Source organism: Panthera tigris, chromosome D1 (genome assembly GCF_018350195.1).
Source record: "Panthera tigris isolate Pti1 chromosome D1, P.tigris_Pti1_mat1.1, whole genome shotgun sequence".
Classification (NCBI taxonomy): Eukaryota; Metazoa; Chordata; class Mammalia; order Carnivora; family Felidae; genus Panthera; species Panthera tigris.
The window spans coordinates 73,601,872-73,627,922 of NC_056669.1; the positions used below are offsets into that span (position 1 = coordinate 73,601,872).

Consider the following 26,051-nt stretch of genomic DNA (forward strand, 5'->3'; position numbering starts at 1 on the left):
CGCACACCAAACAGAATTAGGAGTCCATGTCTTTAATTAAAGGGGTTAGTTCTTTTCCATTCCTGATGATTAGCTTGTTAAGTAGAAGTGATGGAAGAGAAATCATTTCTCTTGCCCTCTCAACTGCAGTAATCAATAGCCTAGTGAATAATCATTAAAGGGGCAGGTGATCTTTTGACAGCTGAGCCATTTATGATTTATTAATTTTGAGGAAGACACGATGGGAATCCTCAGGAAGTAGGGTCTGGGGTTTATTGTTCTTTGAGGGAGACAAAAATCTTATGAGGATTAGTGACACCTTGCCTCTCTTTTCTTTCATTATATTTTCTGTACCCATAACCTTTTCCATTTATTTATTGGAATTTTATTGATTTTACCATTACATAAGTATGAACCTTCTCTCTATGCATGTATAATATAATCATTTTTCTCCTTTGTCACATGACTCATTTTCACAAAGGCATAGCCTGGATCTGGTTATTTCTCACCCCCACCCTTAACCCCTAATGTGTGCCCAATAACTAATCTAGTGATTGTTGCATAGAAGGCACTCAATGAATAGTTGATAAATGAATATATGAACAACATGTTATCATAGGGAATTTCAAAAACCTAGAATAACACGAACAAAACCTACTACCTGGAAACATGGAGACTGTCTGATGTGCAACTTCTTAGGCTGTGTGTCACTGTGGAAAAATGTCCTTGAACATTTGAAAAATGGAATTGTATTGTATTGCACTCTTTCTCTCTTTTTTTAATGTTTATTTTTTGAGAGAGAGAGAGAGAGACAGAGTGTGAGTGGGGGAGGAGCAGAAAAAGAGGGAGACACAGAATCTGAAGCAGGCTGCAGTCTCTGAGCCATCAGCACAGAGCCCAACCCGGGGCTCAAACCCACAAGCTGTGAGATCATGACTTGAGGCAAAGTCAGATGCCCAACTGACTGAGCCACCCAGGCACCCCTGCATTCTTTTTCTCTTAAGACATTATCTATGCTTCTCCAGGTCATCAAATGCTCTTCCACAATATAAGTATATGGCAGACCAGAAAGCATACTAGATCTGTCTGAATCCAGGGCTTGGCTCTTGACTTCAATGCCATGCTGCCTCCAAGTCTAGGCAGCTGGGATTTAGGATTTGTAATGGGAACTCAGTGTCACAATCCGTACTGGAAAAGTATTCTGGTGTTTTGCAATGGGACATTCTGTTAAAGATAAGCATGGAGTAATGGAATGGGGCAAAGTCCATATTTGTACTACCAGAAGCTGAGATTGCTGTGTCCGATGGCATTCTCCCAAATCAAATTATCCAACCTAGAATTACCATAAACCACCTTTAAAATTGTTAAGGGCTGTACAGTTTCCAAGAAAACAACATTTGCTAAGTTATGGAGGCAAGGAGCTAGAGTAGAGAGAGCACTGGCCAAGGCATGTGTGGTTCTGGTCCTTGAGTGACCCATTTATATTCTCTACAGCTTCTCCATCAGAAAGGGGTTTGGAGGTGGTTTGTTTCTTAATGAGCAAAAAAGAGTCACTCCTGGGAGATGTGGTGTGTGTGTTAAAAGAATAAATTGGCTATGACTCCATAAAGGATGAATTTATAGATAAACAAAGCACCCCTGGCCTAGGGAGAAAACTTGGATCCTCTTTTCAGTAATTAGAGATCTCAAAAAGTAGAAAGACCTGGCCTATTATGCCTATCATCTCCAAGTTTGAAATCTGTGTGTCAGCTTGAAAAAACTAATTTTTTATTTATAAAATTTTCATATTAAACATGTAATGGGACTATCCCTTATCTATCCTTACTAACCACTCTTTCCCCCACCCTTCTCCTTTGTTCCTCCATTCTCTCCAGAACTCGTGTCAATAGTAGACGCAACATCTTTGGGAGGAGATCAGAATAGCATCCTCATTGTTTCTCTTTACAGTCCATTTGGGATTTGGGGGGTAGTTTTACTGGCTCAAAAGCATCAGCCTTCCACTGTACACACCCCACACTCAGCCCAAAGCAATAAATAACCCCAACCTGCTGTCACTAACCCATGTGCTAAACCACTGTTTCCTTTACCCCTGTTCTTATGTCCCTGCTTTCACTTGACATAAACTAATTTTTTATGGGTCAGTCTCACCCCTGTCTATACTCTATCTGCTTATTCACCACTGCCTTCCAATGAGCCCTGATGAGAAGGCTCTGTGGTGAGTATTCCCCTTTACCTTTGCTTATTTCCTTCCCCTGTTACAAAAAGCTGAAACTCCCCTTTCCCACGTTGGTTCCATTTGACGGTCATCCTTTCCCATGGGGTAGACCTCCCGTAATTCCTGAACAAAAAAATGGGAAAGAGGGTCTACATCCTCTTTGCCCCTCACTGCCATCTCTATATCCCTGTTAGAGTAAGCAGTTAGGTTTTAACAGGATGCTTGGAAGCCAGCAAAAGGGAAGACATGGCCCACTAGCTGGGGGGGAGGGGGTGGGTTTGGGGGAGTTAGAGACCTGTCCTGGCAGCACTCCAAATACAAAAATAGGAAGTTGGAGCACCTGGGTGCCTCAGTCGGTTGAGTGTCCGACTTCGGCTCAGGTCATGATCTCTCGGTTTGTGAGTTCGAGCCCCGCGTTGAGCTCTTTGCTGACAGCTCAGAGCCTGGAGCCTGCTTTGGATTCTGTGTCTCCCCATCTCTTGGCACCTCTCATGCTCATGCTCTGTCTCTCTCTGTCTCTCAATAATAAATAAATGTAAAAAAAAAAAATAAAAAAATAAAACACAGGAAGCCGGATCAAACCAGACAGGCCCAAGACAAAGATGGCCAGAGACTCTCACCAAGTAAGGGAGAAAAGATGCAAAATCCTGCTCCCCCCAAAATCCCCTCCCCAACTAATAAATATTCCCCACCCCTAATTAACAACTATCAATATAAGATAGAGACCCAAACCCCAGGCGCATAGCTTTCCCTTGAGCGTGCCTGTTCTCACATCTTGAGAGTGTAGTCTCGCTTTAATAAACTTTCCTTCTTACACCACTCAACTGTTGTGTCTAGTCTCTCTTTGAAGTCTTTCTTGTGACAGGACCAAAAGCTTCTGGCCACATCCTGGGGTGGGCTGAAGAGGCCTCAGGGCCCCGGGGTCTCCTTAAGTTCACCTGGCAACATCCCCAGTGCTCTTTGGAATGCCTTCTCCTAAGTCCCCATCAAATTCCTTACTACCCACTCTCCACCCTTACCAATGTAATTTATTTTCAAACACAGGCATTCCTAAGGTCCACTCCAAACTTGCTATATCAGAATTTTCAAGATTCTGGCCCAAGAATTGGCATTCATAAAATGCTGACCAGATGCTCTTGATATAGACAATCTAGTTACTACTATTTAGGGACAAAGCATCTCTCAATTATATCTGTTGATAGAGCTTTCCACTCTTCTCCCACCTTTGTGGAAAATTTTCACGTGTCACAGCCCTCCTGATATACTCACTGCCAACTCTCTTCCTGATGTTAATAAGATTGCTGAACCTTCCAACACCCTGAAATCTAAGTTCTTGCTCTTCTTAAAACCCCAAAATGCAAATATCTGGGCAAAGAATATTCTAGATGAAAGGAATAGCTAATCCAAGCGCCTGAGGTAAAATATGCTTAAGAGTTGGAAGAACAGGGAGGGGGCTAGTGTGGCTGGAGCAAAATGAACGAGAGGAGAAAAGTAGGAAATGAGGTGTGGGTAAGAGAGACTAGAGTCTTATAAGCTACTGTAAGGGCTTTTGACTTCACTATGGGTAAAACTGAGATCTTCTGGAGGGTTTTGAGCAGAGAGTGACATGGTTTGTCTGGTGTTTTAACAGTCTGGTTGCTCTATTGAGAAGATACTAGTTGGGGGCAAGTGTGGAAACGTGGAAACCAGTTAGGGATTCATTACAATAATCCAAACGATGGTGCATAATAACAGGATGGAAGTGGCAGAGGAGGTGATAAGTGTTTGCTCTCTGGATATATTCTTTGACAATAAATTCAATCACTCCAAGTAGGCTGGGATTTTACTGCTTATAAACAATGTCCATGTTCATCTCTAAATGACACATCATGGTTTCAAAGTTTTCCCATTCTTCTTAACCTCCAAACTCCACCATCACCCTACTTCTACCCATCCATGCAGTTGCTTCTCCTTCATTCACTCACTGATTCATTCAATCAATAAAAATTACTGAGAACTTATTATAGGTGGGGTGCCCTGCTACGTGTAAGAGGTTTAGCAGATTGTCTGTCAGTAAACCAGACAGGGTTCCTATCCCTGGGTTTTGTGCACTGTGGGGCCAAACTCCAAAATGCAAACAGGTAGAGACTGATGAATCCTGAGAGAGGTGAAGGATAGGTGGTTCTGGTTTCTTTCAGCTCTCTGTCCTTCATCTCAAAATACATCTTCCTCATCCTCTCTCCTTTCTTTCTTCTATCAGAGAAAGATCTGCTCCTGCTACATCTAGGTAACTCCATCCTCAGTGGTCCTGTGGACCCTTGGACCTTGGAGTATATTTATGCCCTCACTCACTCTCTCTTTGTTAATTCTCTCCCTATCCCCTATAACCCTCCCTCATCTTTAAATGAATCCTCCTTTGACTTTTGCATGTGTTAATTCATTAAAAAAATTGTTTTGATGTTTATTTATTTTTTGAGAGAGAGAAAGAGACAGTGCACAAGTGGAGGAGACGCAGAGAGAGAGGGAGACATAGAATCTGAAACAGGCTCCAGGCTCTGAGCCTTCAGAGCCAGACACAGGCCTTGAACTCACAAAGGGCAAGATCATGACCTGAGCTTAAGTCAGCCGCTTAACCGACTAAGCCACCCAGGTGCCCCCTGCATATGTTAATTCATTTGATAATTTAACAAGTATTTACTGAGCGGTGAGATCCAGTTTCCCACTGCTTCAAGTCTGCACTTTGGCAGCTGAATGTGGTCGAGGAAAAATACAGAGCCGCGGTGATTAGTTTCACTTCAAGTTCATGATCCTTATCCTCCAGCCTCCTTGCAATCCTACTACGCTTCCCAAGCCTGTTCACCTTGCCATTCTCCTAGATGACCACTTTTCACTCCTCTCCTAGAACTTCTACCATGTGTCCTCCATCCTCCTCTCAGTTGATGACTTTGCTTCCTATTCCACTGAAAAATGGAAGCAATCTGAAATGAACTTCCATGGGCTCCCAACACGCATTTATTCCCAGGAAGTCTTCTGTCTCTCCTGTTACTGGGTGGTGACCTGCCACCCTTAGGTTTAAATCACGCAGACAACAGTGACACATGTTGCTAGTTGAGTGACCAAGACGTAAACATTAATATCCATTCAAAACTTTAACTGCAGGGGCGCCTGGGTGGCTCAGTTGGTTAAGCATCCAACTTTGGCTCAGGTCATGATCTCACGGTTCGTGAGTTCAAGCTCCGCGTCGGGCTCTGTTTCGGATTCTGTGTCTCCCTCTCTCTCTGCCCCTCCCCTGATTGTGCTTTCTCTCTCAACAATAAATAAATAAACATTAAAATAAATTTTTTAATAAAAAAATAAAATAAAAATAAATTTAAAAACTTTAACCGCAAACCCAGTCTCACACTATCAGGACTTGGGTGATAGAAAACAAAGAAACACAGACATCCATTTTACCTGCGTGTTTCAATAATTGCGTCATCTATAGCTTTAGAACACTGTTCCCAGCCATCTGGATATAGAATATGCAGTGCCAAGCAGAAAAGACTATCACTCAGCCCCTCGAATTTGGATGTGGACAAATCTTAGATGTGTAGTTTTTCATTTACTCTGCCACCCAAATTCCGGTATATTTTATGAAGCAAAAATTATTTGCATTCATGATCTCTGACATTTTTTATTTTATTAAATTTACAGTACATGTTTGTCGCAGTATAGAAAGGAAACAGAATTCGTGTCCAACTTTCTAGAGTATTATTGTATTGCAGACAAAACACCCACAAATGGGCTCATTAGTTATTAAATAATTAGGTAATTGGTGTTTTAATTGTTTTATATTGTATAGCTATCCTTCACAGATTGTTGAGCAGGTATTTGAATGGTTCAGATCATATTTGTGAAAATTGGCTAAGAAGGGATTCTTATTTTTTTCTCTTGTAAAATAAAATAATTGGCATTCAAAAATTTGCTGTCTTTAACCCTCCCCCCCCAAAAAAAATTGCTATAGGGATATTTTAGAGTTAAGGAAACAGAAGTTTGGCTTGACATATCTTAAACCATCAAGGCTGCTTCTGAAGTTCACGACAGGCCTCTTCTGCTTTAATCCATCCCGACCTGGTGCTGACCTTAGCATTACCAATAAGACAGTGCTGTGGACACAGTGCTGATTGCGTGCCCTCGAGAACATGGTGAACATTCCCCAAACCCACTCGACTTTCTGTTAGAAAGCGGCAGCATCAACTACACAAAGTGACACAGCACAAGAAGGGCAAGGATCCTCTGTATGGCTACGGAGAGTGGTGTTATGACCCTAAGCAGCGTGGCTGTGGAGGGCAGATGAAGCAGATTTTCCTAAACAAGGGAAAATCAACCAGGAAGATGGTGCTGAGGTTGGAATGCACTGAGCACAACTGCAGATAAAGAGTAATTAAAAAAACAATTGCTACCCAACACGCTGTCGGGAATGGGTCAGAATTAGATAATGTGGGATGTCACTGTGTTTATACTTACAGATCGATCGCTGCAATGTAAACACATGAGGCTAGACACGTTCCAGCACATGGAACACCACTGGAGTGTATGAAAGCTCAGCAAGTACTCGCGAAGCACGAATAAAACAAAGAATGAGTGCCTGTTATTCACCAGAGTGTGATAAACACTGCATATACAAAGGTGACAAAAGAGACATAGTTTCTGTTTTTTGTTTTTGTGGGATTTTTTTTTAAATGTTTTATTTATTTTTGAGAGAGACAGAGACAGAATGCAAGTGGGTTAGGGGCAGAGAGAGAGGGAGACACAGAATTCAAAGCAGCCTCCAGATTCCAAGCTGTCAGCACAGAGCCCGACATGGGGCTCAAACCCACGAGCTGTGACATCATGACCAGAGCTGAAGTTGGACGCTCAACCGACTGAGCCACCCAGGTACCCCATTTTTTTTTTTTTTTTGAGAGAGAGCATGCACTCGGTGCAGGAAAAGGGCAGAGGGAGGGAGGAGAGAGAGAGAGAGAGAGAGAGAGAGAGAGAGAGAGAGAGAGAGAAAGAGAGAGAGAGAGAGAATTTTAAGCAGGCTTCACACTGAGCGTGGAGCCTGACAGGGGGCTCGATCCTATAACCCTGGGATGATGACCTCAGCTGAAACCAAGTGTTTACCCAGGTGCCCCTAGTTTCTGTTGTTAACTTTAATTTAAATCGGTCTTTTGGGGCACCTGGGTAGCTCAATCGGTTAAGCAACTGACTGGCTCAGGTCATGATATCGAGGTTCGTGAGTTTGAGCCCCTCATTGGGCTCTGTGCGGACAGCTCAGAACCTGGAGACCACTTGGGATTCTGTGCCTCCCCCCTTCATGCTCTGTGTCTCAAAAATAAACATTAAAAAAAATGGTCCTTGGAAGTTTTTTGAAATAGTCTTATAATGTAAATGGACTTCAGAGATTGTATTTCCTGTACCCTGGACCACCCCAAAAAGAAGTCCGCTTGGTTGTCTGGACCCATGATTTGTCACCCTGTCAATAATGTTATAATGGATGTAATTGATATCCTTTGTTCCCAAATGGTTCTGGAACATACAAGATATCTTTGTAAAGCTGAAAGAAACCTTAGCATATCACTCTTCTCCCATATGCTAGATTTCCTATTCAAACCAAGAGTTTGAGAATTTGAGATTATGTATTTCATTTATAAAGCAATAACAACAAGATATAATAGTTGACTAAAGAGGCAGGGCATTGAGAGTCAAAAAGAATAGTTCTTACTGGCTTGTCCAAAAAAATCCAGGAGAGGGAAGGAGTAATAATAAGCTTCATTATGTTTCAGGCAGAGAATCAGCTTTTTGTTCAGTCTTTAGACAGCTTGGAACAATGTCAACTGTCTATGCTGAACTATAGTCTCAGGCGTTCTCTTTCTAGAATCGTTACAGTTAGGAGGCACAAGGGATATTATCTTTGAAGAGTAGGAGGCTCTGTTCATTTATACACAGGCCTCATCTTGCTGGACAGACCCTGCTGAAATTTCTGACTAATAGTGAGAAGAGGGCAGACAGTGACCCCCCTGCACCCTTCAAAATACAGCAGACAGTTTTCCCTCAACATTCCCCTCACTGGGAGCCTGGTAGTTATCCAATTGGACTGCCATTTTCCCATAACAGATGGCCTATTATAGGTTTCTAAGAGTTTACATTTTAGTTCCTTGCACCAAACACTCATTTCCACTCTGATGTAATTCCAAGATTCAGTGAGGGGAGACAGAATCCCTCCAACTAGATACTCCCAACCTGGGACCCGGCTGAGGTAATACACTTCCTCATGGGCTCAACCGGCTGAACGGGGCTTTTCAATGCGTCGGTGCCGAGAGCTTAGCATGTGCACACAGACCGGTGGAAGGATCTTCCCGAGACACTTGTTGGGAAAAGCCATCAGTTGGGAACTCAAGAGCTTACACATGAACTCAAAGGGTGTCACATCTGGCACATGGACCTTCTGGCCCGGCAGGGACCATCCTGAGGAAATGATCAGTAAAGCAAAGCCCTGCCTGGAGGAGCCATCCCCAACCACACACCTGCCAGCAGCCCCCAGCCCCCAGCCACCAGCCTGGTGCTCCAATCCTTCCTCTCCACAGCCCCTCCGACTCAGACAGCAGAGCCCTCCTCCTGAGCCCCAGCTTCCAGGCAGAACCAGCCAAGCTGGGTTGCTCACAGTTGCACAACTGGAAGTTGACCTGTGGATGAAGAAAACCACGGGTGTCCAGTAAGTTTTCCTTTGCAGGTCTCTCGGGGCCATGACCTGGAGGGACCTTTCCGGGCACCAGGTCTGGCTTTTCTTGCGTCCCCATGGGGCGCCCAACGGGGAGGGTGCAGTATAAATCCCGGCCACCTCTCCCAGAAGGCAGGGACCGGCAGCTCTGCTCCACTGGGACTCAGGTGAGGGGCGACTCCAAGGACTGATTTGTGGAAAAGAACTGACTGTAAATTCCTTTCAAAATAATCATTCTGTTCTGATTTGTCCTGTATGAGGTCTGAGCTGGCAGGATGACACACAGTAAATGCTTGTTGATTGATGACAGGCCGCTCCAGGCAGGGACAATCTGGTCCCAACTGCCCTCTTCCTCCATCAATGCCGCCTTGGGGACTCTCAGCCAGCCGGGCAGTCAGGGCTCACGGGGCCAGAATTAGGGCTGTGGCTCTGAGTGGGGACCGGCTGTAGGGTTCCCACGCGGGCTCCTAAGAGTCTCCTGAGAACCACTGGAATTTGCAGCAGTGGCTCCGTGACATGCAACTCCCAAAGGGGGGTGTGCGGGCCCTGTCCTTGCCCCCTGACCTCTCCTTCCTTTCAGCACCATGAAGCTTTTCACAGGCCTCATCTTCTGCTCCTTGGTCCTGGGTGTCAGCAGCCAATGGTATTCGTTCTTTGGAGAGGCTGCTCAAGGTAAGCACTAGAGGGGGGGTGGCATCCGTGGGCCACTGGGACTCACCCCGAGCACATGCAAGGGGTGGACCTACTGCCTTAGGTGTGTTGTCCTAAGTGCTAGAAGGTGCCCGTGTCTGGGGAGCTTTTCATCAAGCGGATTGAAAACCAGAGGATCTGTGTCCGTCAGTTACTAGAGAGGGAGCAATCATCATTCCCAGCTGAAGCTTCAGTTTGGATAGTAGAAACAGAGTAAGTCTTGCAATGGCAGAGAATTTTCCGCAGACACATTGCACAAAGCATGATTAAAACTGTTCGTCTTTTCTTCTTCTTTGCCTCTCCCTTCGTTCATCGCTTCCTCCTTTTCTTCCTTCCTCCCTTCCATCCTTCCTTCCATTTCCTACCTGGATCGAACCAGAGACACCTTCAGCTCAGCTCTCACTGATGCTTCCTATCCTCAGTGACACTGCCCCTGTTCCCTACCCCTTCCTAGCATTTTACTTGACCAAAATAAAAAATAAATAAAAACGAGGAACTAATAACATCTACCAAGCCTGCACTAGGCAATTTAGGGTGACCAACTGTCCTGGTTTGTTTGGGCCCGAGGAGTTTTCTATGACACTCTCAGGGCTCACTGGGATAGTTCTAGGCGAACGGGGACACTTCTGGTCAAGCTGGCACACGTGGTCACTTACTATGACTTCAGAACACCTCGGGGAGGCAGACATCGTCCTCCACTTGAAGGGGACAAAACTGGGGTTTAGAGCAGCCGAGTCCATTGTCCAGGGACTAACTGCCAGTCAGCAGGTGGCCAAGAGGAGGTTGGAACCCAGCTGCACGTGAGGCCCGAGTCCTTGCCAGGCAGCTTCCTAAAGCTGGGTGGCTATCGATCTCAGCTACGGGTCAGAATCACTCGGAGAGCATGAAAGCTAGTGATGCCTGAGATCCACCCCCAGAGTCTGAGGTACTTGGGCCGGGTGTCACCTGGTCACCGGGACTTCAGAGGCTCCCAGGTCATCAGAAGGTGCAGCCAAGTAGGGCTGATGGGCCACGGCTCGACCCCTTGCTTCCTCAAGCTGCTGATATCATCGGTACAGCCTGTTTAGAAGGTTTTCAGGATGCCGTTTATGCCCCTAACACCCAGAGGGACTCGGGTCCCAGTTATGCGCCCTCATTCTGCAAGTATCCATCTCCTGGGCCTCAGGGCAGAAGTGCTGTATGCCTGGGCCTTTCCCAGAAGGTGCCTTCTTGTCACCTCCTCACTTACCACGTCCCCTGGACCTTGTCACACGCGGCTTCATTTTACAGCAGTGCTGCCCGACCGAGGGCACTTTTGGGCCCTGGGGACAGTTGGCAATGTCTGGAAACCCTTCTGCTTGTGACCCTCAGGGAATATGTTGCCCACCTCTAGTGCGGAGAGGTCAGGGATGCTGCTATACATCCTACGATATCAGAACGGCCCTGAGCAACAAAGAATTGCCCCAAATTTCAGGGGCGCTCAAGTTGACAAGTCCTGTTCTGTGATACCTCCTTTCTCTCGTTTAAACAGCTCAGGCAGAGCCCTAAGTGAGAGGCAGACATAGACCCGCAGGGACAACACAGCTGTGCCCCACCCACACGACTCCCACTAGAGAAAGCTGGAGAAACCACCTAGGATGCAGACTTGTTCTTCTCAGCCTGTGCTATCCAAGGGGACCAGGCAGAAATCTGGAGTCGGTGGCAGATTTGTCGTCCCTGATTCTTCTCTGAGGTGTGCCAGAGGTTTTCTGTTCACGTGATATCCCTTTTGCCGTGACCTTTCCTCTCAGGGGCTTGGGACATGTGGAGAGCCTACTCTGACATGAGAGAAGCCAATTACAAAGATGCAGACAAATACTTCCACGCCCGGGGGAACTATAATGCCACACAGAGGGGACCTGGGGGCGCTTGGGCGGCCAAAGTGATCAGGTAACACGGGCTCCTGGGGATGCAGGGCTGGGTGAGCTGAGCCTGGCTGCCTTGGACAGCCAGGAGGGGCCAAGCCCTGGAGAAGTCTCCTGTAGACACTGTGGCTCCTCCTTCTCTTGCCCACCCTCCCCTCTGCGCCCAGTGTTGGCGTGAGTGGCTGATGGGGTCAGAGCAAGGCCAGTGGGAATGGGTGATTCCCGACCCTCCCCCTATGGGTGCTGTTCACCCAGTAAGGGATCAGCCTGGGCTGAGATGCTCTGTTTCTGGGCCGGGGGGGTCAGTGTTTTAGCCCTTCTTTCCTTGGCTCCAGTCAGCTCTCCCTTGCAAAGAAGAGAGATGGGGGAAGGGGCTATTCCTCATCAGCTCCCTAACTGATCTCCTACCTGCCTTCCTCTATTCCAGCGACCTGAGAGAGAATTCTCAGAGAGTCACAGACTTTTTCAGGCACGGAAGCAGCGGCCACGGAGCAGAGGACTCGAAGGCTGACCAGGAAGCCAATGAATGGGGCCGGAGTGGCAAAGACCCCAACCACTTTCGACCTGCTGGCCTGCCTGACAAGTACTGAGCTTCCTCTTTGTTCTGCGCTCAGGAGAGGGGCTGGGAGTCCCCTGAGGGCAGGGACATGGAGTCATTGAGGTCTCTGTCCACAGAGGCTGATGGAGGACACCTGACAGGTGTCTAATAAATGCTTAAGAGATTGTTGGAAAGTGTGTGTTATTCTTCGATGTAAGGACTGTTCATTCTCAGGGGTGATGGACACCCAGGTGCAGACACCCAGGTGCAGGCCGGGCCTGTGCCCGTGTGGTTGGTGTGGGGGAGACCATGTCAGTGTCACACAGGGCAGACGCCCTGCACCCACCCTTCCCGGATCTGACCTGCTGCCCTGTCCAGGCCCTTCCGCTTACCCTGGTGCTCTCTCCAGGTCCCTCCGTGTCCACACCCCTCTCTCCTGCCAATCGTGTCCTGTCTCCTTCTCTGTCCTCAGCTTCCAGTTCCCTTTGATTTGTTCCTCAGTGGTACCTGTTCCTGGGGGCACGAGACACAGCCATGGGAGGATGCGACTCTCGAATCCTTCTCTGGCCAGGGCCACCTTGATCTTGTGTTGCTGCTGCTGTTGTTGTTTTTTACATTTCTGTAAGTTTATTTATTTTTGAGAGAGAGAGAGAGAGAGTAGGAGGAGAGGCAGAGAGAGAGAGAGAGAGAGAGAGACGAAATGAAGCAGGCTCTAGGCTCTGAGCTGTTGGCACAGAGCCCTATGCAGAGCTCCCACTGACAAACCGAGAGATCAGGAGGTGAGCAAAGTCAGACGCTTAAGAGACTGAGCCACCCAGATGCCCTTTTCCTGACCATTTTATAATGCGTCCTTCCCACGTGACACTGTATCACATTTCTACACTGCAGTTCCTCGGTTGTAACCTGCCATTAGGAGCTTCCATAGCAACTGATCAGGGTCGAGTGCACCCACTGGGTGCTGGAAGCTCCATTTTCCTGGTCGTCCATCCTTCCACTCCAATTCCTGCTCCCTGAGAGGAGGAGGAGAGAGAGAAAGAGAGATGAAATCAAAGCAGGCTCTAGGCTCCAAGCTGTTGGCACAGAGCCCTAAGCAGCACTCCTACTCACACACCGTGAGATCAGGAGGTGAGCAAAAGTCAGACGCTTAACTGACTGAGCCATCCAGGTGCCCTTGTGTTGGTTTCTCAGCAGCGCCTTCAAATCTGATTAAAACCAGTTTCTGTCCATGCCATGTAAGACTTGTGTCCAAAGCAGTTTTTCTCTGCGTCACCTCACTGCCTCACTCAAGCCTAAATGAAGACATCAATCCACCTCACTTGTGATTCTTCCCTCACAGCTTCTGCACCTTAACCAGTCAAATTGGGGAAATTCTAGTGAAGAGCCAACAGAACGAGAAGACCCCTCTTATCAGTTGAGCAGAATCAGGAGACAGAAACCAGTTAGTAACTGGAGTTGGGAAATTATAATGTAAGGAATTCTTAACTGGTACACGATTCAATACTAAGTGGCACAGAACACACAAAGCTGAGATGTAGATTTGTTGGAAATCCTGCAGCCCGTTGGACGGCTGATAAAGACTGCTGGGTGTCACAAGCCAAAGCTGACAAGCAAGGACTCTCCCACTGAGGTGCCAAGGGTACTTGGCAGGAAACCGCGTGGGCATGCAGCTGAACTGGGACACAGCGGGGGTTGTCACAAACTCACGGGAGGCAGCCCCCATGGGGGCAGGAGGGACAATGCTGCTGATGGCCCAAGGCCAGCCCTGAAGGGGCAGTGTCGTGGATTGAATTGCATCCCCCACGCATCAAATTCATATGTTGAAGCCTTTAGTCCCAATGTGGCTATAAGGAAGTAACTAAGGATAAATAAGTCAGAAGTGTGGAACCTGGTCAGATAGGATTAATGTATTTATAATATCAGATACCAGAGATCTTGCTCCCTCTTTTCTGCCCTGTGAGGACACAGCTACAAGGTGTCTGTCCATCTGCCATCCAAGAAGAGAGGGCCCACCAAGCACCAAATTAGTTTGCACCTTGATCTTGGACTTCCCAGCTCCCAGAAATATGAGAACTACATTTCTGTGGTTTAAGTCACTCAGTCTGTGGTATATGGTTAGGCAGCTCCCCAACACAGGCAAAGTGCTATAGAACACCATGGAAATCCAGGGAGGTATCCTGGAACTTGTCCAGAAACTTCAGTGGGATACCAACAAAACTGCCTGTGGTGAGTGTCACTGGGTACCCCGCACTTGAGAAGAGCAACCCAGGAGCTAGAAGGAGGCAAAGCCCAGGCCTGGGAGAGTCTTTCTTTCCCGTTCGTCCCTCCCGCGCCCTCTACTGACAAAGATTGGCATCGTGCTTGGCTGGCACAGGAGAACTATAACAGGGACCAGCTCCAGTATCACAAACAGGGCAAAGAAAGGCGGGTATGAAGCTCGAATACTTAAATTGATAACTGGAATGCGACTCGTCTCGAAAAGGGAATTGATGAGAACTCCTAATGGATGAGGGTCAATGACAAATCTCATTCATTGTTAAATAAAAGTGTGGCTAGGAAGCGGTTAGTCCCAAGAGACTTCTGGTGCCCATCAGAAAGCACTAGTGGCAGTGCAGGTGGAGGAGGTGTGGGAGGCTTGAGGCTTAGTGCGACAGGAGTGAGTCTACGTCAAAATAAGGCAGGAGCAGGAGAAATAGGTGCAGGCCACAGTATGGCCACTGGCTAGTGACAGCAGGCTCCACATGCTGGGGAGATTGGTGTGCAGTGTGCACAGCCTGAAATGACCTAATGAGAATGTACGGGCTGTTATTACCCCTGTTTTACCTTTATTTATTCCTTCCTCAGTGCTGGTCCTTTCTTCCTGTGGATCTCAGTTTTTATTTTACTTCTCTCTAAAGAGCTTCTAACATTTTTTCAAGGCAGGTGTATGCCAACAACCCCCCTCACCTTTCTTTTTAAAATTTTTAAATGTTTGTTTATTATTGAGAGAGAGCGAGCAAGAGAGAGCAAGGGAGAATGAATGGGGGAGGGGCAGCGGGAGAGAGGGACCCAGGATCCAAAGAGGGCTCCGTGCTGACAGCAGATCTCAAACCCGCAAGCCACAAGACCATGACCCGAGCTGAAGTCAGATGCTTCACCAACTGAGCCACTCAAGCACCCTGTACCTCACCTTTTTTTTTTTTTTTTTTTTTGAGAAAGTCTTTATTTCTCATTCATTTTGTAGGATAATTACACAGCATACAGAATGTATGTTGGTGGTTTTTTTATTCCCTCCAAACACTTTAAATATTTCACTCCACTTTCTTCTTGTTTGTACACACTAAAGATAAAGTGGAGGGGACAAAAGATGCCTCAAAGTCAAGGGGAAGCAGGAGGGGGTGGGGTCAAGCCCACAGGGGTGGTAACCCCGAAGGGAGAAGAAACATCTTGTGCTCTGAGAAGGAAGAAAGCTGACAAGAGGCGGGCAGCACACTTGAGATGGAGGACAGGGACCTCAGGAACTCAGCTCTTGCTGTACCCCAACCCCAGGACTCATCATGCTCGACCGTGTTTGTCTGTGGATGTGTCTGTCTTTAGGGCAAGTAGGTAGGAATCCCAAGAAAGCCCAAGAAAGGAATCCCAAGAAATCCCAAAAACCATGGCTCTCCTCTTGTATGTCAGCCTTGTATCCACAGTACCTGTCATAGCACCTGGCAAATAGGAGTGGATTAATAAATTTCTGTTGAAATGAATGAATGATGTAGAAAAGTATTGTTCAAAAGTAGCCAGAACCGGGAGGGAGGTTGGGATTGTACAAAGTACAGAGGTTTGCTACAGGGTTTGATATGCAGAATGGGGTAATGAGGCCCTTGGAGGTGACTACATAAATCTACACCAAAATCTCTGCTAAGATACACAAAGAATGACCAAATTTTCCTTTATCACAGAAAATATGTAACTTTCTCTAGGAGTGCTTTGTGCTCTCTCTCATAGAAATGCAAATTAGAAACCTCAAGTGTACATAAATTCTTAGTACGGTTTCTGAGGAGAAGCCTTGGGAGAAAGCAATACATATTTCAAACTTCCAGAGTAACCTGAGGGTCAGGTTTGCAGAGAGCACTCTGTGAGAACAGAGGAGATGAAAAGGCACACTGCATTTCTCTGAGTGCAAGTCACCATGGATTGAAAGAAGCATTATTTTTTATCAACCACCCAGAAAAAAGTGTTGTTAATTAAGTGAAGATGTAACATTTTTCCTTATCATTCACCATTTTTATTTTATACCTATTGAAAGAGACTCTTTGGACCTCCTTAGGCGCACATTTATATCTTTCACTCTTGTGTATAAGCAAAAAAGGGGAAAAAAATACACAAAATGGATTCCTAAAGCAATGACAACTATTTTATGAATGCTGCCTGGTCATTAGTGAATGTAAGACATGTCCTAATTTCAGGAAATTATACTCAAGAAATGCGTATCTTAGAAATAATGAAATATACCAATACCATTTAAGCCTATACAGGTTTGCTCTCATTATATTGACTAGGAAGAAGTAATAGGCTTTACTTATTGTTAATCACAAAGTGTGCCGGCAGTGTCCCTGAGGTGAAGTTCAGCTCTACACCAGCACCCCCAGCCATGCAGGACCTCCCCCAAGAGGTGCTGGTGTATCCACCACTGGTCCTGACAGTGGCCCATGTTCCAAGCCCCTCTCTACGAAAGGTGTTGCATCAGCTGGCCCAGTCACTGCCTTTCCTCTAACCTCAGTGGTCTTCCCGGCAGACCCCCAGAGCGACCGAGGGCCTCTTCTCCTCCTGCCCAGGCCTTTCCTATATGGTCCAGGGGTGGCCGAGGAGGTGGCGATTGCCCAGGCCTTCAGTGCTACCTATTCATCATGGCGGCTCATCAGATCTGGCCTGCCTCCTGGATGCTCTCCCTGGGATGTGGGGTACATGGAGCCTCTTGGGCCTCAAGGTGTGGGAGGCGGGGAAGAAGTGTCACTCAACAGCCTGCTTTTCAAACTCAGGTGCAAAGGGGGCTCTTTCACAATTCTCTAATTTCCCAGGTTTGCTTTTTGAAATCTGTAACTAGGGGAGGAAAATCCAGGTCTTTTCTGAAAAAAAAAAAAAAAAAAAAACAAAAAAAAAACAAAAAAAAAAAACGTGTGGTTTACACACAATTCATGATTTATGGAGTCCTGTCAAACCATGCTGTTTAAAACATGTTTACAAAGCCTCCTGTTAATGACCCACTTGTCCCTTTCCTGAAAGAGCTGGGCAAAGTGACAAGAACTCCAGGCTGGCCAACGGGCCTTGCTCCTGAATGACATAACCTCAGAGGGAGCCGCTCAGCACTGCAGTCTTCCCTTCCTCCCATGCAGGCCTTGACCTAGGAAAGTCCAAACAGTTTAACTCAGAGCCTTCAAAAGCCTCCAACTGTTTGCACTGTCAGCAAAGATGCTTGCAAAACTCATTCATCCATCCATCCCCTTATCCACTACTTCTTGAATGAGCTCCCAGTATGTGGCAGGAACTGAGCTAGGCCCTGGGAACAGAGCAGGCAATGGCACAGAAGACCTCAGTGTTCCCTGGCAGGGATCACTCCCCTGGGAGAGCCATTCTTAAGTTCATGCATGTTTACTAGAATTGAATTAAAATAAAATAAAATAAATTATATTGTACAATTATTGTATTCTGCCAAGTTCAGGTGGCAGCTGCATGGCAGATGGCTAAGATTCCAAATGCTCACTCTTAGCAGACCAGATTTGAACTTCAGCTTTGTCACTGACTTGGTGGTGGGTAAGCGTAGTAACAAGGACCAATGGTCACAGTAAGTTGCTCAGGGTAAAAGCAGAATATAAAATGACGAGTATTATATCCCTGTCTTAGTTTATGTCTTCACATATGTACATACACTTAGAAAGTAGCCTGGAGGCCAAACGTGGAGGATCTAACGAGGTTCTTCCCGCCCCCTCCCCCAATCCAGGCTGATGAAATTACTACTGCCTTTTCTTTTTCTCTTTATACTTATTTAATACTGTTCAAGTTCTCTTCAGTAAACACGTTTGTTCAACTAAGTTTTGTTAGCCTGACTATATTCTAGGCATCTTCCTAGGCACTGAGCGTTAATGGTGAAAAAACCAACAGCCCAGTGCCTGTCCTGATTGGGATTCCAGTGTTGAGATCAGGAAGAGCAGCAAATGTCTATGCATCATATAATTTACATGTATGTGCCTGTGTCTCTCATCACATAAACACCCCCCCCCCCACAACAGCGCTAAATGTGCAAACACCTCCGTACACATCAATAGTTCGCCCAAATTAATGAAGATTTTAAGTTACAAATTGATAAATGAGTCAGGGTCCCATGCAAATATATAGAGATTTTTGACTCAATTTTTTTCTCCTAAAAAATTTTTTTAAAATATTTATTTATTTTTGAGAGAGAGAGAGAGACAGAATGCAAGCAGGGGAGGGTCAGAGAGAGAAACTGAAGCAGGCTCCAGGCTATGAGCTGTCAGCACAGAGCCCGATGTGGGGCTCAAACTTGAGAACCGTGAGATCAATACCTGAGCTAAAGTCGGATGCTTAACCGACTGAGCCACCCAGGCACCCCTCTAACAAAGGAATCTTGAGAGACACCCATACTTGAAAGAATATTCCTGTGTCCTGAAAAATTAAACCCAGATCATTGAAACTGCAACTCTGATTGGTAATCTTACTTATTAATGTGTTAATAATGTGTGGACTTGGTAACACTATATTAATCTTCCTGTCTCCAGCAAAGTATAAATGATTATGAATTTTCTTGGCTAAGCCAGAAGAGTTCAATGTATAAAGTGCTTTGTAAGTGTTCAGAATTAATCCAAGCCCTTTTCAGCCTTAAGCATTCCACCCTGACACAACCTGATGAGGTAGACTTTTAGGGCTCCCATGCCCAGTTCCAGTGTTTGGGGGCGTTCTCCACATGCATCAGCAAGCAGTTCTCAGACCCCAACAGGTTGTACAAGAATTCCTCTCAATTCTGACACTCTCTTCCCAAAGATGGCTCAGATCTTACATGTTAAAGACTCAGTCCTATAGGACTACACCCCAGGTCAGTCCTATAGGACTACACCCCAGACTGTTATGTGTGCTTCTCACTGACCCACTGGATCAGAGGTTCCAGTGACTCCTTCTTGGGTACGATTATTTGCTAGAGTGGCTCACAGAACTTGGGGAGAACACTTATTCACATTTACCAGTTTATTAAAGGATACGAAAAAGGACGAAAATCAACAGCCAGATGAGGAGATATATAGGGCAAGGACTGGGAAGATAGCACGGGCTTCCACACCCCCTCCAGGCCCACCATTTTCCCAATGTTCACCAACCCCAGCAGCCCTGCAAGCCCAGCCATTTTGGGTTTTTATGGAGGCTTCAATGCATAAGGATTAATGAAATCCTTGGCCATTGGTGACTGATTGAACCCTCCAGCCGTTGACCCCTGCCTGGAGGTCAGGAGGAGGGAATGAAAGGTCCATTCCTCTAATCACATGGCTGGTCCTCCTGGTGATCAGCCCCCATCCTTAGTGAGGTCCAAAGATCACCTCATTAACCAAAGACACCACTGTCACTCTCAATACTCAGGAAATTCCAAAGGCTTGGGAGGCAGGCACTGTGAAAGACCAGATAAAAACCACACATATTTTCATCATCTGAATGACCAAATTTTTATTTCTCAAAAACACGACAGTATCTCAGGTGGGTATCACTGTCTTTCTCATTTTAAATTCATGAAACTGTTCCTCATTCCTTCCTCTGTCCCTGCATGTGTGGGACCTACGCTTCACATGCCATGCTTGGCCACGGTACCTGTGGGGCTTGTTTTTTAACTTTGGTTTTCTGACTCTTCATAGCCTTGGCGTTCTTCTCATCCACTTAAATTAATTGTAACAGAGAAAAGGGAGGTGTCTGAGGCCTCTCGACAGCCTGGTCACACGTGGCCAAAAGAGGAGGGGTAGCATCTAATGTATTATGGAAACCAGGTCACTTTTGAGAGTGAAAGGGGTTGTCACTATGTATTAAGCCGGCATATCGGGCCCTAACGGAGACGGTCCCTGCAAGCTGGGACGCAGGGACTCATGGGAGACTTGGGGGTGTCTCTTTAAGGCCTGGAGAGTGTCATACCACCATGCCAGGACGGCTTTCTTTTGCAGGAGACACAAGGGGAAAGAGCCACCTGCCACTATTGTCTATTGTTGTAAGCATGGCCTTGCAGGGAACGGAGTGTCCCTCCAAGAAGCTACAGTACACAAGTAACAAAGGAGGAGAACTTGCAGTGCTTCCCCAGGTCCCTGTGAGGGGCCCCGCTCCGTGTCTAGACATTGTTGTCCTTGCTCTCTCTGCAATGTTTCTACCAAAGAAAGCAATGACTTGAATGATGTCGGAAAGTGGGCAGTGGCTTTCCAGCACGGAATGGCCCCAAAGGGAGTGAAAGACTTGTCAGAGGGGTGATCACTGGACCAGGATATCTGCCCTGGGGAATGTGGGAGGAGGGGTGTGGGCATCACATGGCCTCCTCTGTGAAGCGGCCCCCGAGTTCCCTGTCACCAAGGGCTGTGGAAGGTTGATAACTGCCCCTCTCCCCACATGTCTACTCCTAGGACCCAGGGAGCCAAAGCTGCTGAGGGTCCTGGCCTGGGCAGAGCTCATGGACCCCACCTTTCCCAGGTAATGATTTGTACGCAGAATATCTAAATGTCACTTAGCATTGCCTTGGATAAGAGAACCACAGGGACAGAGAGATCCTTTGACAGTTGTCTGCCTTACAACATTCATCTCATTGTATCTGCAAGAATTAACATAACGCCAGACCCAGAGAGAGGCATCACTCCCAGAGTGGCAGGCTCCAATCTAAGACAGTGATATCCTCACACCAGTGCAGTCCTTGCCTGATTTGCTTCGTCCTGGGTCAGCCTCCCCTCTGCCACGTCCTGCTCAGAACTCCTCCTGTCCTGTAACAAATCCAAGGTCCACATCCTGCTTCGTTTCTGGGTGACTTTGGGTGACACGGGGCCCACCTCCTTCCTGTCTGTAATTCCCATCTTCCCAGCTCTGCGCTGTCCAGCCTCCAGGATTTGCTTGCATCAGCTTGGAGGCCCTAGCATCTCCAGTGTCTGCTCATATACTTCTTCTCCCAGACACAATTGGGGCAGAACCCCTGAGCTGGCGCTCCCTGGCAGGGGCCTTCCTTGCCCTACTACCGTCCTCAGGTGTCCAGCCCTGGAGCCCACTGTAAGGAAGACACTGGATGCAGGTCTATCCTCTAGGTCCCCCAACATTGCTGCCACATTACACATCCATAACTCTCTCATCTCCAGGGAAATCCAATGACCTGAAACTTTCCCTTTCTCGTGAAGGGGCAGTGATGGGTAGGTTGGTGAGTGGACCATGGCCTCCACCAGGCTAATAACGCCTGTGTGCAATTTTTTCCCAGCATAATCTTCCGCAACTCCCACAGTGAAGCCCAGTCCTGCTTTTCCAGCTGAAACAGCTGTATCATCACAACCGCCCATCTTGGGCAGCATCCCAGCTTTTTCTGCACCCTTCCTGAATCTTCTAGTCTGAAAACTTAGCAGCTGGTGGGCTATTTCCTAATCACTTCTTTAAAAATGTTTATTATTTATTTTTGAGAGAGGGAGAATGGCAGAGAGAGAGACGAGGAGAGAAAGAATCCCAAGTAGGGTCCATACTGTCAGTGCAGAGCCCAATGTAGGGCTCAACAAACTCATGAGCCAGGAGATATGACCTGAGCAAAAGTCAGGAGTCAGATGCTTAACAGACACAGTCATCCAGATGCCCTTTTCCTGACCATTTTATAATGCGTCCTTCCCATGTGACACTGTTATCACATTTCTACACTGCAGTTCCTCAGTTGTAACCTGCCATTAGGAGCTTCCATAGCAACTGATCAGGGTCAAGTGCACCCACTGGGTGCTGGAAGCTCCATTTTCCTGGTTGTCTGTCCTTCCTCTCCAACTCCTGCTCCCTGGGGTCCCAGCTCTATCCTGAGCCACCCCTTTAATGGAGCCCCTGCTGCTCCTCCATTTGCCTTGTGTTCTCTCATTCTTCGGGCAATCAATTCTCCTTTCTAATTTTGATTACCCTGCACAGCATTTTTCAGTGCACTATTGTGTGGGGAAGAAAACCTTTCTTACCAGGAGTGACACTGGAAACAGGCAGAAATTTCCAAGTTTGCTACACGCCTCAAAGCTGCCAGATTGCACAACCTTGGAAAGTAGACGGGCGTGAAGAAGGAGCCTGATGTTCTGGATGCTGTGTGCTGGCCAAAAGGAATTTCCCAAATCTCAGTGTTTTTGCTTCACACCTGCTTTCCCACCCACTCCCCTAGCAGAGTGTCAGTATATATAGTGCCAGCCCCCCTCGCAGGCAGGAGACACAGGCAGCTCAGCCTCACCAGGAGCCTCGGCACGAAGGGACAGCCAAAGGTGAGGTGCTAGACTTTCCTACACTTTCCTTCTTTGCAGATTCTCTTACCCGAAGGCGTTCTTTCGCTGTGTCCTCACTCTCTGCTTCCTTCCTGAATCTACTCTCCTGGCAATTTGAATTCTCCAGATGTGAATACTTTCTGGGATTGGGATTTGGTCGTGTACTTTCTCTGTGGGAGTCACGGATGGGTAGAGCAGGCGTTCTGCAAATATGTGTGCAATGTCCCACAATCCTCATTTTACAGATGGGTACACGGTCACGAAATCCCCAAAGGCCTCTTTGGAAACTTTCTGGACAGCGGGTTTCAGGGCTCCTAGGGGACGACTGAAATGGCAAGTGGTTTATATTAGAAGCGCAACGCGATCTCTCATACCGGGATTCCTATGGGGCAAATGGCAACGGAGAACTGGACCCTCTGTTCTATGTATCGTGTGTCACCTGCGTATATATGTGTATACACATTGCCTATTTCTTTCTACCTACATTTCTACACACATGTGTATATACACGGGTGTATACGTACACATATGTGTGTATATATGCAGGTATGTGTATAGATAAATAGATATCGGTAACATCTAATAATAAGTAGATGTAGGTAATAGATAAGATACAGGTGTGGGTCCACGTGCCTCCCCCCGAAAACCCCAAACCAAACCAAACCAAAAGTGTGTCCTCCTTGTGTGTCTCTGTGACTCTGCTGCAGGATGAAGCTTTTCGTGGGCATCCTGTTGTGCTCCCTGGTCCTGGGCGTCAGCAGCCAAAGATGGCTCACGTTCCTCAAGGAAGCTGGTCAAGGTAAGGACCAAAGGATGGCGGTCCGGGGAAGGCAGCAACTGGCCCCCCACCAGAACTGACCACAGTGGAGGCCACATCCCCACAGGGCAAAGGCCACAAGTGGGAAGAAAAGCAGCACGGTTTGCAAGATAGCAGTTTCCCAGGCTTTTTTGAACAATTGAACCACATCTGGCATTATAACTTTGTGTATATTTAAGGTGAATGCATGTTAATGACACATTTGTTTACTTAATATGATTGGCATTGTGGCTATAGAGAGCACCTCTATCACGTGACAAAATTATCCTTTCCCTTTACTAGTTGAGATAATTAAGTTCTAGACTGTAGCAAGTTTGCTAATTATGATACGGTATTGATTTGCCTTCATTTTACTGTGCGCTAGATGTCTAGAGCTTATTTTCTACTGGTGGTTTTTCCCCTTAAATGACATGTGTCCTATCCCTCCAGCCCTGGCCCTTCTGGCCAGCATTGCACTGTTCCATGGGGATCCCCAGGACGAAGGTCACATAAGCTTTGGGTTTTAACTTGCAGCAGAGCAGAAGACATCTGGGGTCCGGGGCGCCTGCTCCCCACTCACAACTGGGACTCCATTGCCACCTAGTGGGAAACCGGGGACAGCTCATTGCTGTGTCTCAGCCATGAAGTGGGTGCATCAAACTTGTGCTCTTAGTAACTACAACCAACAGTAGCTGAGCTCAGCCTGTCCCAGGCACTGTTCTAAGAGCTTTACATGTATGAATGAATCCTAAACAGTAGAAATAATAAACACATAAAATGAAGATGAGGCATTACATGGATATTACATAAACTATGATTACACTCGACACTAGGTCTTTCTCTTTTGCCTACTACATTACTTTTTTTTTTTAATGTTTATTTATTTTTGAGAGAGATACAGAGTGGGAGCAGGGGAGGAGAACAGAGACAGAGGAGACACAGAATCCAAAGCAGGTTCCAGGCTCTGAGCTGTCAGCACAGAGCCCGATGCAGGGCTCAAATTCACGAACCGTGAGATCGTGACCTGAGCTGAAGTTGGACATTTAACTGACTGAGCCACCCAGGCACCCCATACATTACTTTTTCAGGGTCTGCATTTTATGTAGCCTGCTCAGATTCCTTCAGTCTGTAACTGTCTGATCTTCCTCTTAGCTTAGTCGCTTTACTGTTTTTGTCCCAGCCTTCCGAAGGCCCAGAGAAGTGATAGCATATTGAACACCTACAATCTTCTAGAAGTTATACGCGCATTTTTCTCAGTACATCTGCATAACCACCCTGAGGATGGCAATATACTCCTGCATTTACTGGGAGGACACTGACTTTAGAGCTGAGGGACCAGTTGTACTTTTTCTGCGTCTGATGACCTGTTTTTGTAAATCTCTCTAGGAGAACTCCCCTTTACCACCTGCTGGTTGACTTCTGACAGTTGCCTGGGTGCCAAACATGCCCCAGACTTTCAGAAATACTTAGGACCAAGTTGTCTTCAAGCTGCTCACAGGGATGAATTTCTCCCCTTGACCTGGTTGGGAGCCCTCTGGGTCAGCAGCCTCCCTCTGACTTGCCTTTGTTCTGATGCCCCAGTCACAGGGTTCCCTGCGTCTGTCCAGGTAGAGGTCATCGCAGGACAAAGCATCCTTTAAAGACCATCCCACCTCTTGTTCACACACATCCCACAGCCAAACATAAAGTAGCAACAGTACTCAGAATGGAATCAAGCAGAATAAAACGCACCAAGGGTGCTTCTCATAACATTCACCCAGGGAAGTGAAATGTAAAGGAATACTCATCCCAGCCAACATCCTCTCCAAGGATTTTGTCAAAGACTGAGATCTTAGAATCGGTGGGAGGAAAATGTCTTTTCCTCTATTTTGCCAAGACACGATCACCTTCATCTCATCATTTGCTTTCCTTTCCAGGGACTAAAGACATGTGGAGAGCGTACTCTGACATGAGAGAAGCCAATTACATAGGTGCAGACAAATACTTCCACGCCCGGGGGAACTATGATGCCGCACGGAGGGGACCTGGGGGCGCTTGGGCGGCCAAAGTGATCAGGTAACACGGGCTCCTGGGGATGCAGGGCTGGGTGAGCTGAGCCTGGCTGCCTTGGCCAGCCAGGAGGGGCCAAGCCCTGGAGAAGTCTCCTGTAGACACTGTGGCTCCTCCTTCTCTTGCCCACCCTCCCCTCTGCGCCCAGTGTTGGCGTGAGTGGCTGATGGGGTCAGAGCAAGGCCAGTGGGAATGGGTGATTCCCGACCCTCCCCCTATGGGTGCTGTTCACCCAGTAAGGGATCAGCCTGGGCTGAGATGCTCTGTTTCTGGGCCGGGGGGGTCAGTGTTTTAGCCCTTCTTTCCTTGGCTCCAGTCAGCTCTCCCTTGCAAAGAAGAGAGATGGGGGAAGGGGCTATTCCTCATCAGCTCCCTAACTGATCTCCTACCTGCCTTCCTCCATTCCAGCGACCTGAGAGAGAATTCTCAGAGAGTCACAGACTTTTTCAGGCACGGAAGCAGCGGCCACGGAGCAGAGGACTCAAAGGCTGACCAGGCCGCCAATGAATGGGGCCGGAGCGGCAAAGACCCCAACCACTTTCGACCTGATGGCCTGCCTAGCAAGTACTGAATTTCCTCTTTGCTCAGCACTCAGGAGAGGGGCTGGGAGCCCTCTGAGGGCAGGGACGCGGAATCATTGAGTTCTCTGTCCACAGAGGCTGATGGAAGGCACCTGACAGTTGTCTAATAAATGTTTACGAGATTGTTGAAAAG

The 26,051-nt window shown here is 47.1% G+C and overlaps 1 protein-coding gene across 3 annotated transcripts; it reads left to right on the forward strand.

Moving 5' to 3' along the window:
- Positions 1–9,014: 9,014 nt before the first annotated feature.
- LOC102970804 (serum amyloid A protein) lies at positions 9,015–26,037 on the forward strand. Of its 3 annotated transcripts, XM_042958520.1 has the most exons (5): positions 9,015–9,082; positions 9,496–9,587; positions 11,375–11,385; positions 25,216–25,343; positions 25,746–26,036. In XM_042958520.1, the coding sequence occupies exons 2-5, from the start codon at positions 9,500–9,502 to the stop codon at positions 25,906–25,908; spliced, it is 390 nt and encodes a 129-aa protein (XP_042814454.1). In that variant the 5' UTR covers positions 9,015–9,082; positions 9,496–9,499; the 3' UTR covers positions 25,909–26,036. The 3 variants fall into 3 exon arrangements, with proteins under 3 accessions (XP_042814454.1, XP_007098495.2, XP_007098496.1); XM_007098433.3 differs by lacking the exons at positions 25,216–25,343; positions 25,746–26,036 and adding an exon at positions 11,916–12,220 and having other exon boundaries at positions 11,375–11,513; XM_007098434.3 differs by lacking the exons at positions 9,015–9,082; positions 9,496–9,587; positions 11,375–11,385 and adding exons at positions 22,333–22,492; positions 23,200–23,291 and having other exon boundaries at positions 25,205–25,343; positions 25,746–26,037.
- The last annotated feature ends 14 nt before the right edge of the window (positions 26,038–26,051 follow it).

Bases quoted from the DNA above. Each gene is read 5' to 3' on its own strand.
- LOC102970804 (XM_007098434.3), top strand. From the start codon at position 23,201: ATGAAGCTTTTCGTGGGCATCCTGTTGTGCTCCCTGGTCCTGGGCGTC. The intron at 23,292-25,204 runs GTAAGGACCAAA...TTTCCTTTCCAG, and splicing joins CCTCAAGGAAGCTGGTCAAG to GGACTAAAGACATGTGGAGA. The intron at 25,344-25,745 runs GTAACACGGGCT...CCTCCATTCCAG, and splicing joins TGGGCGGCCAAAGTGATCAG to CGACCTGAGAGAGAATTCTC.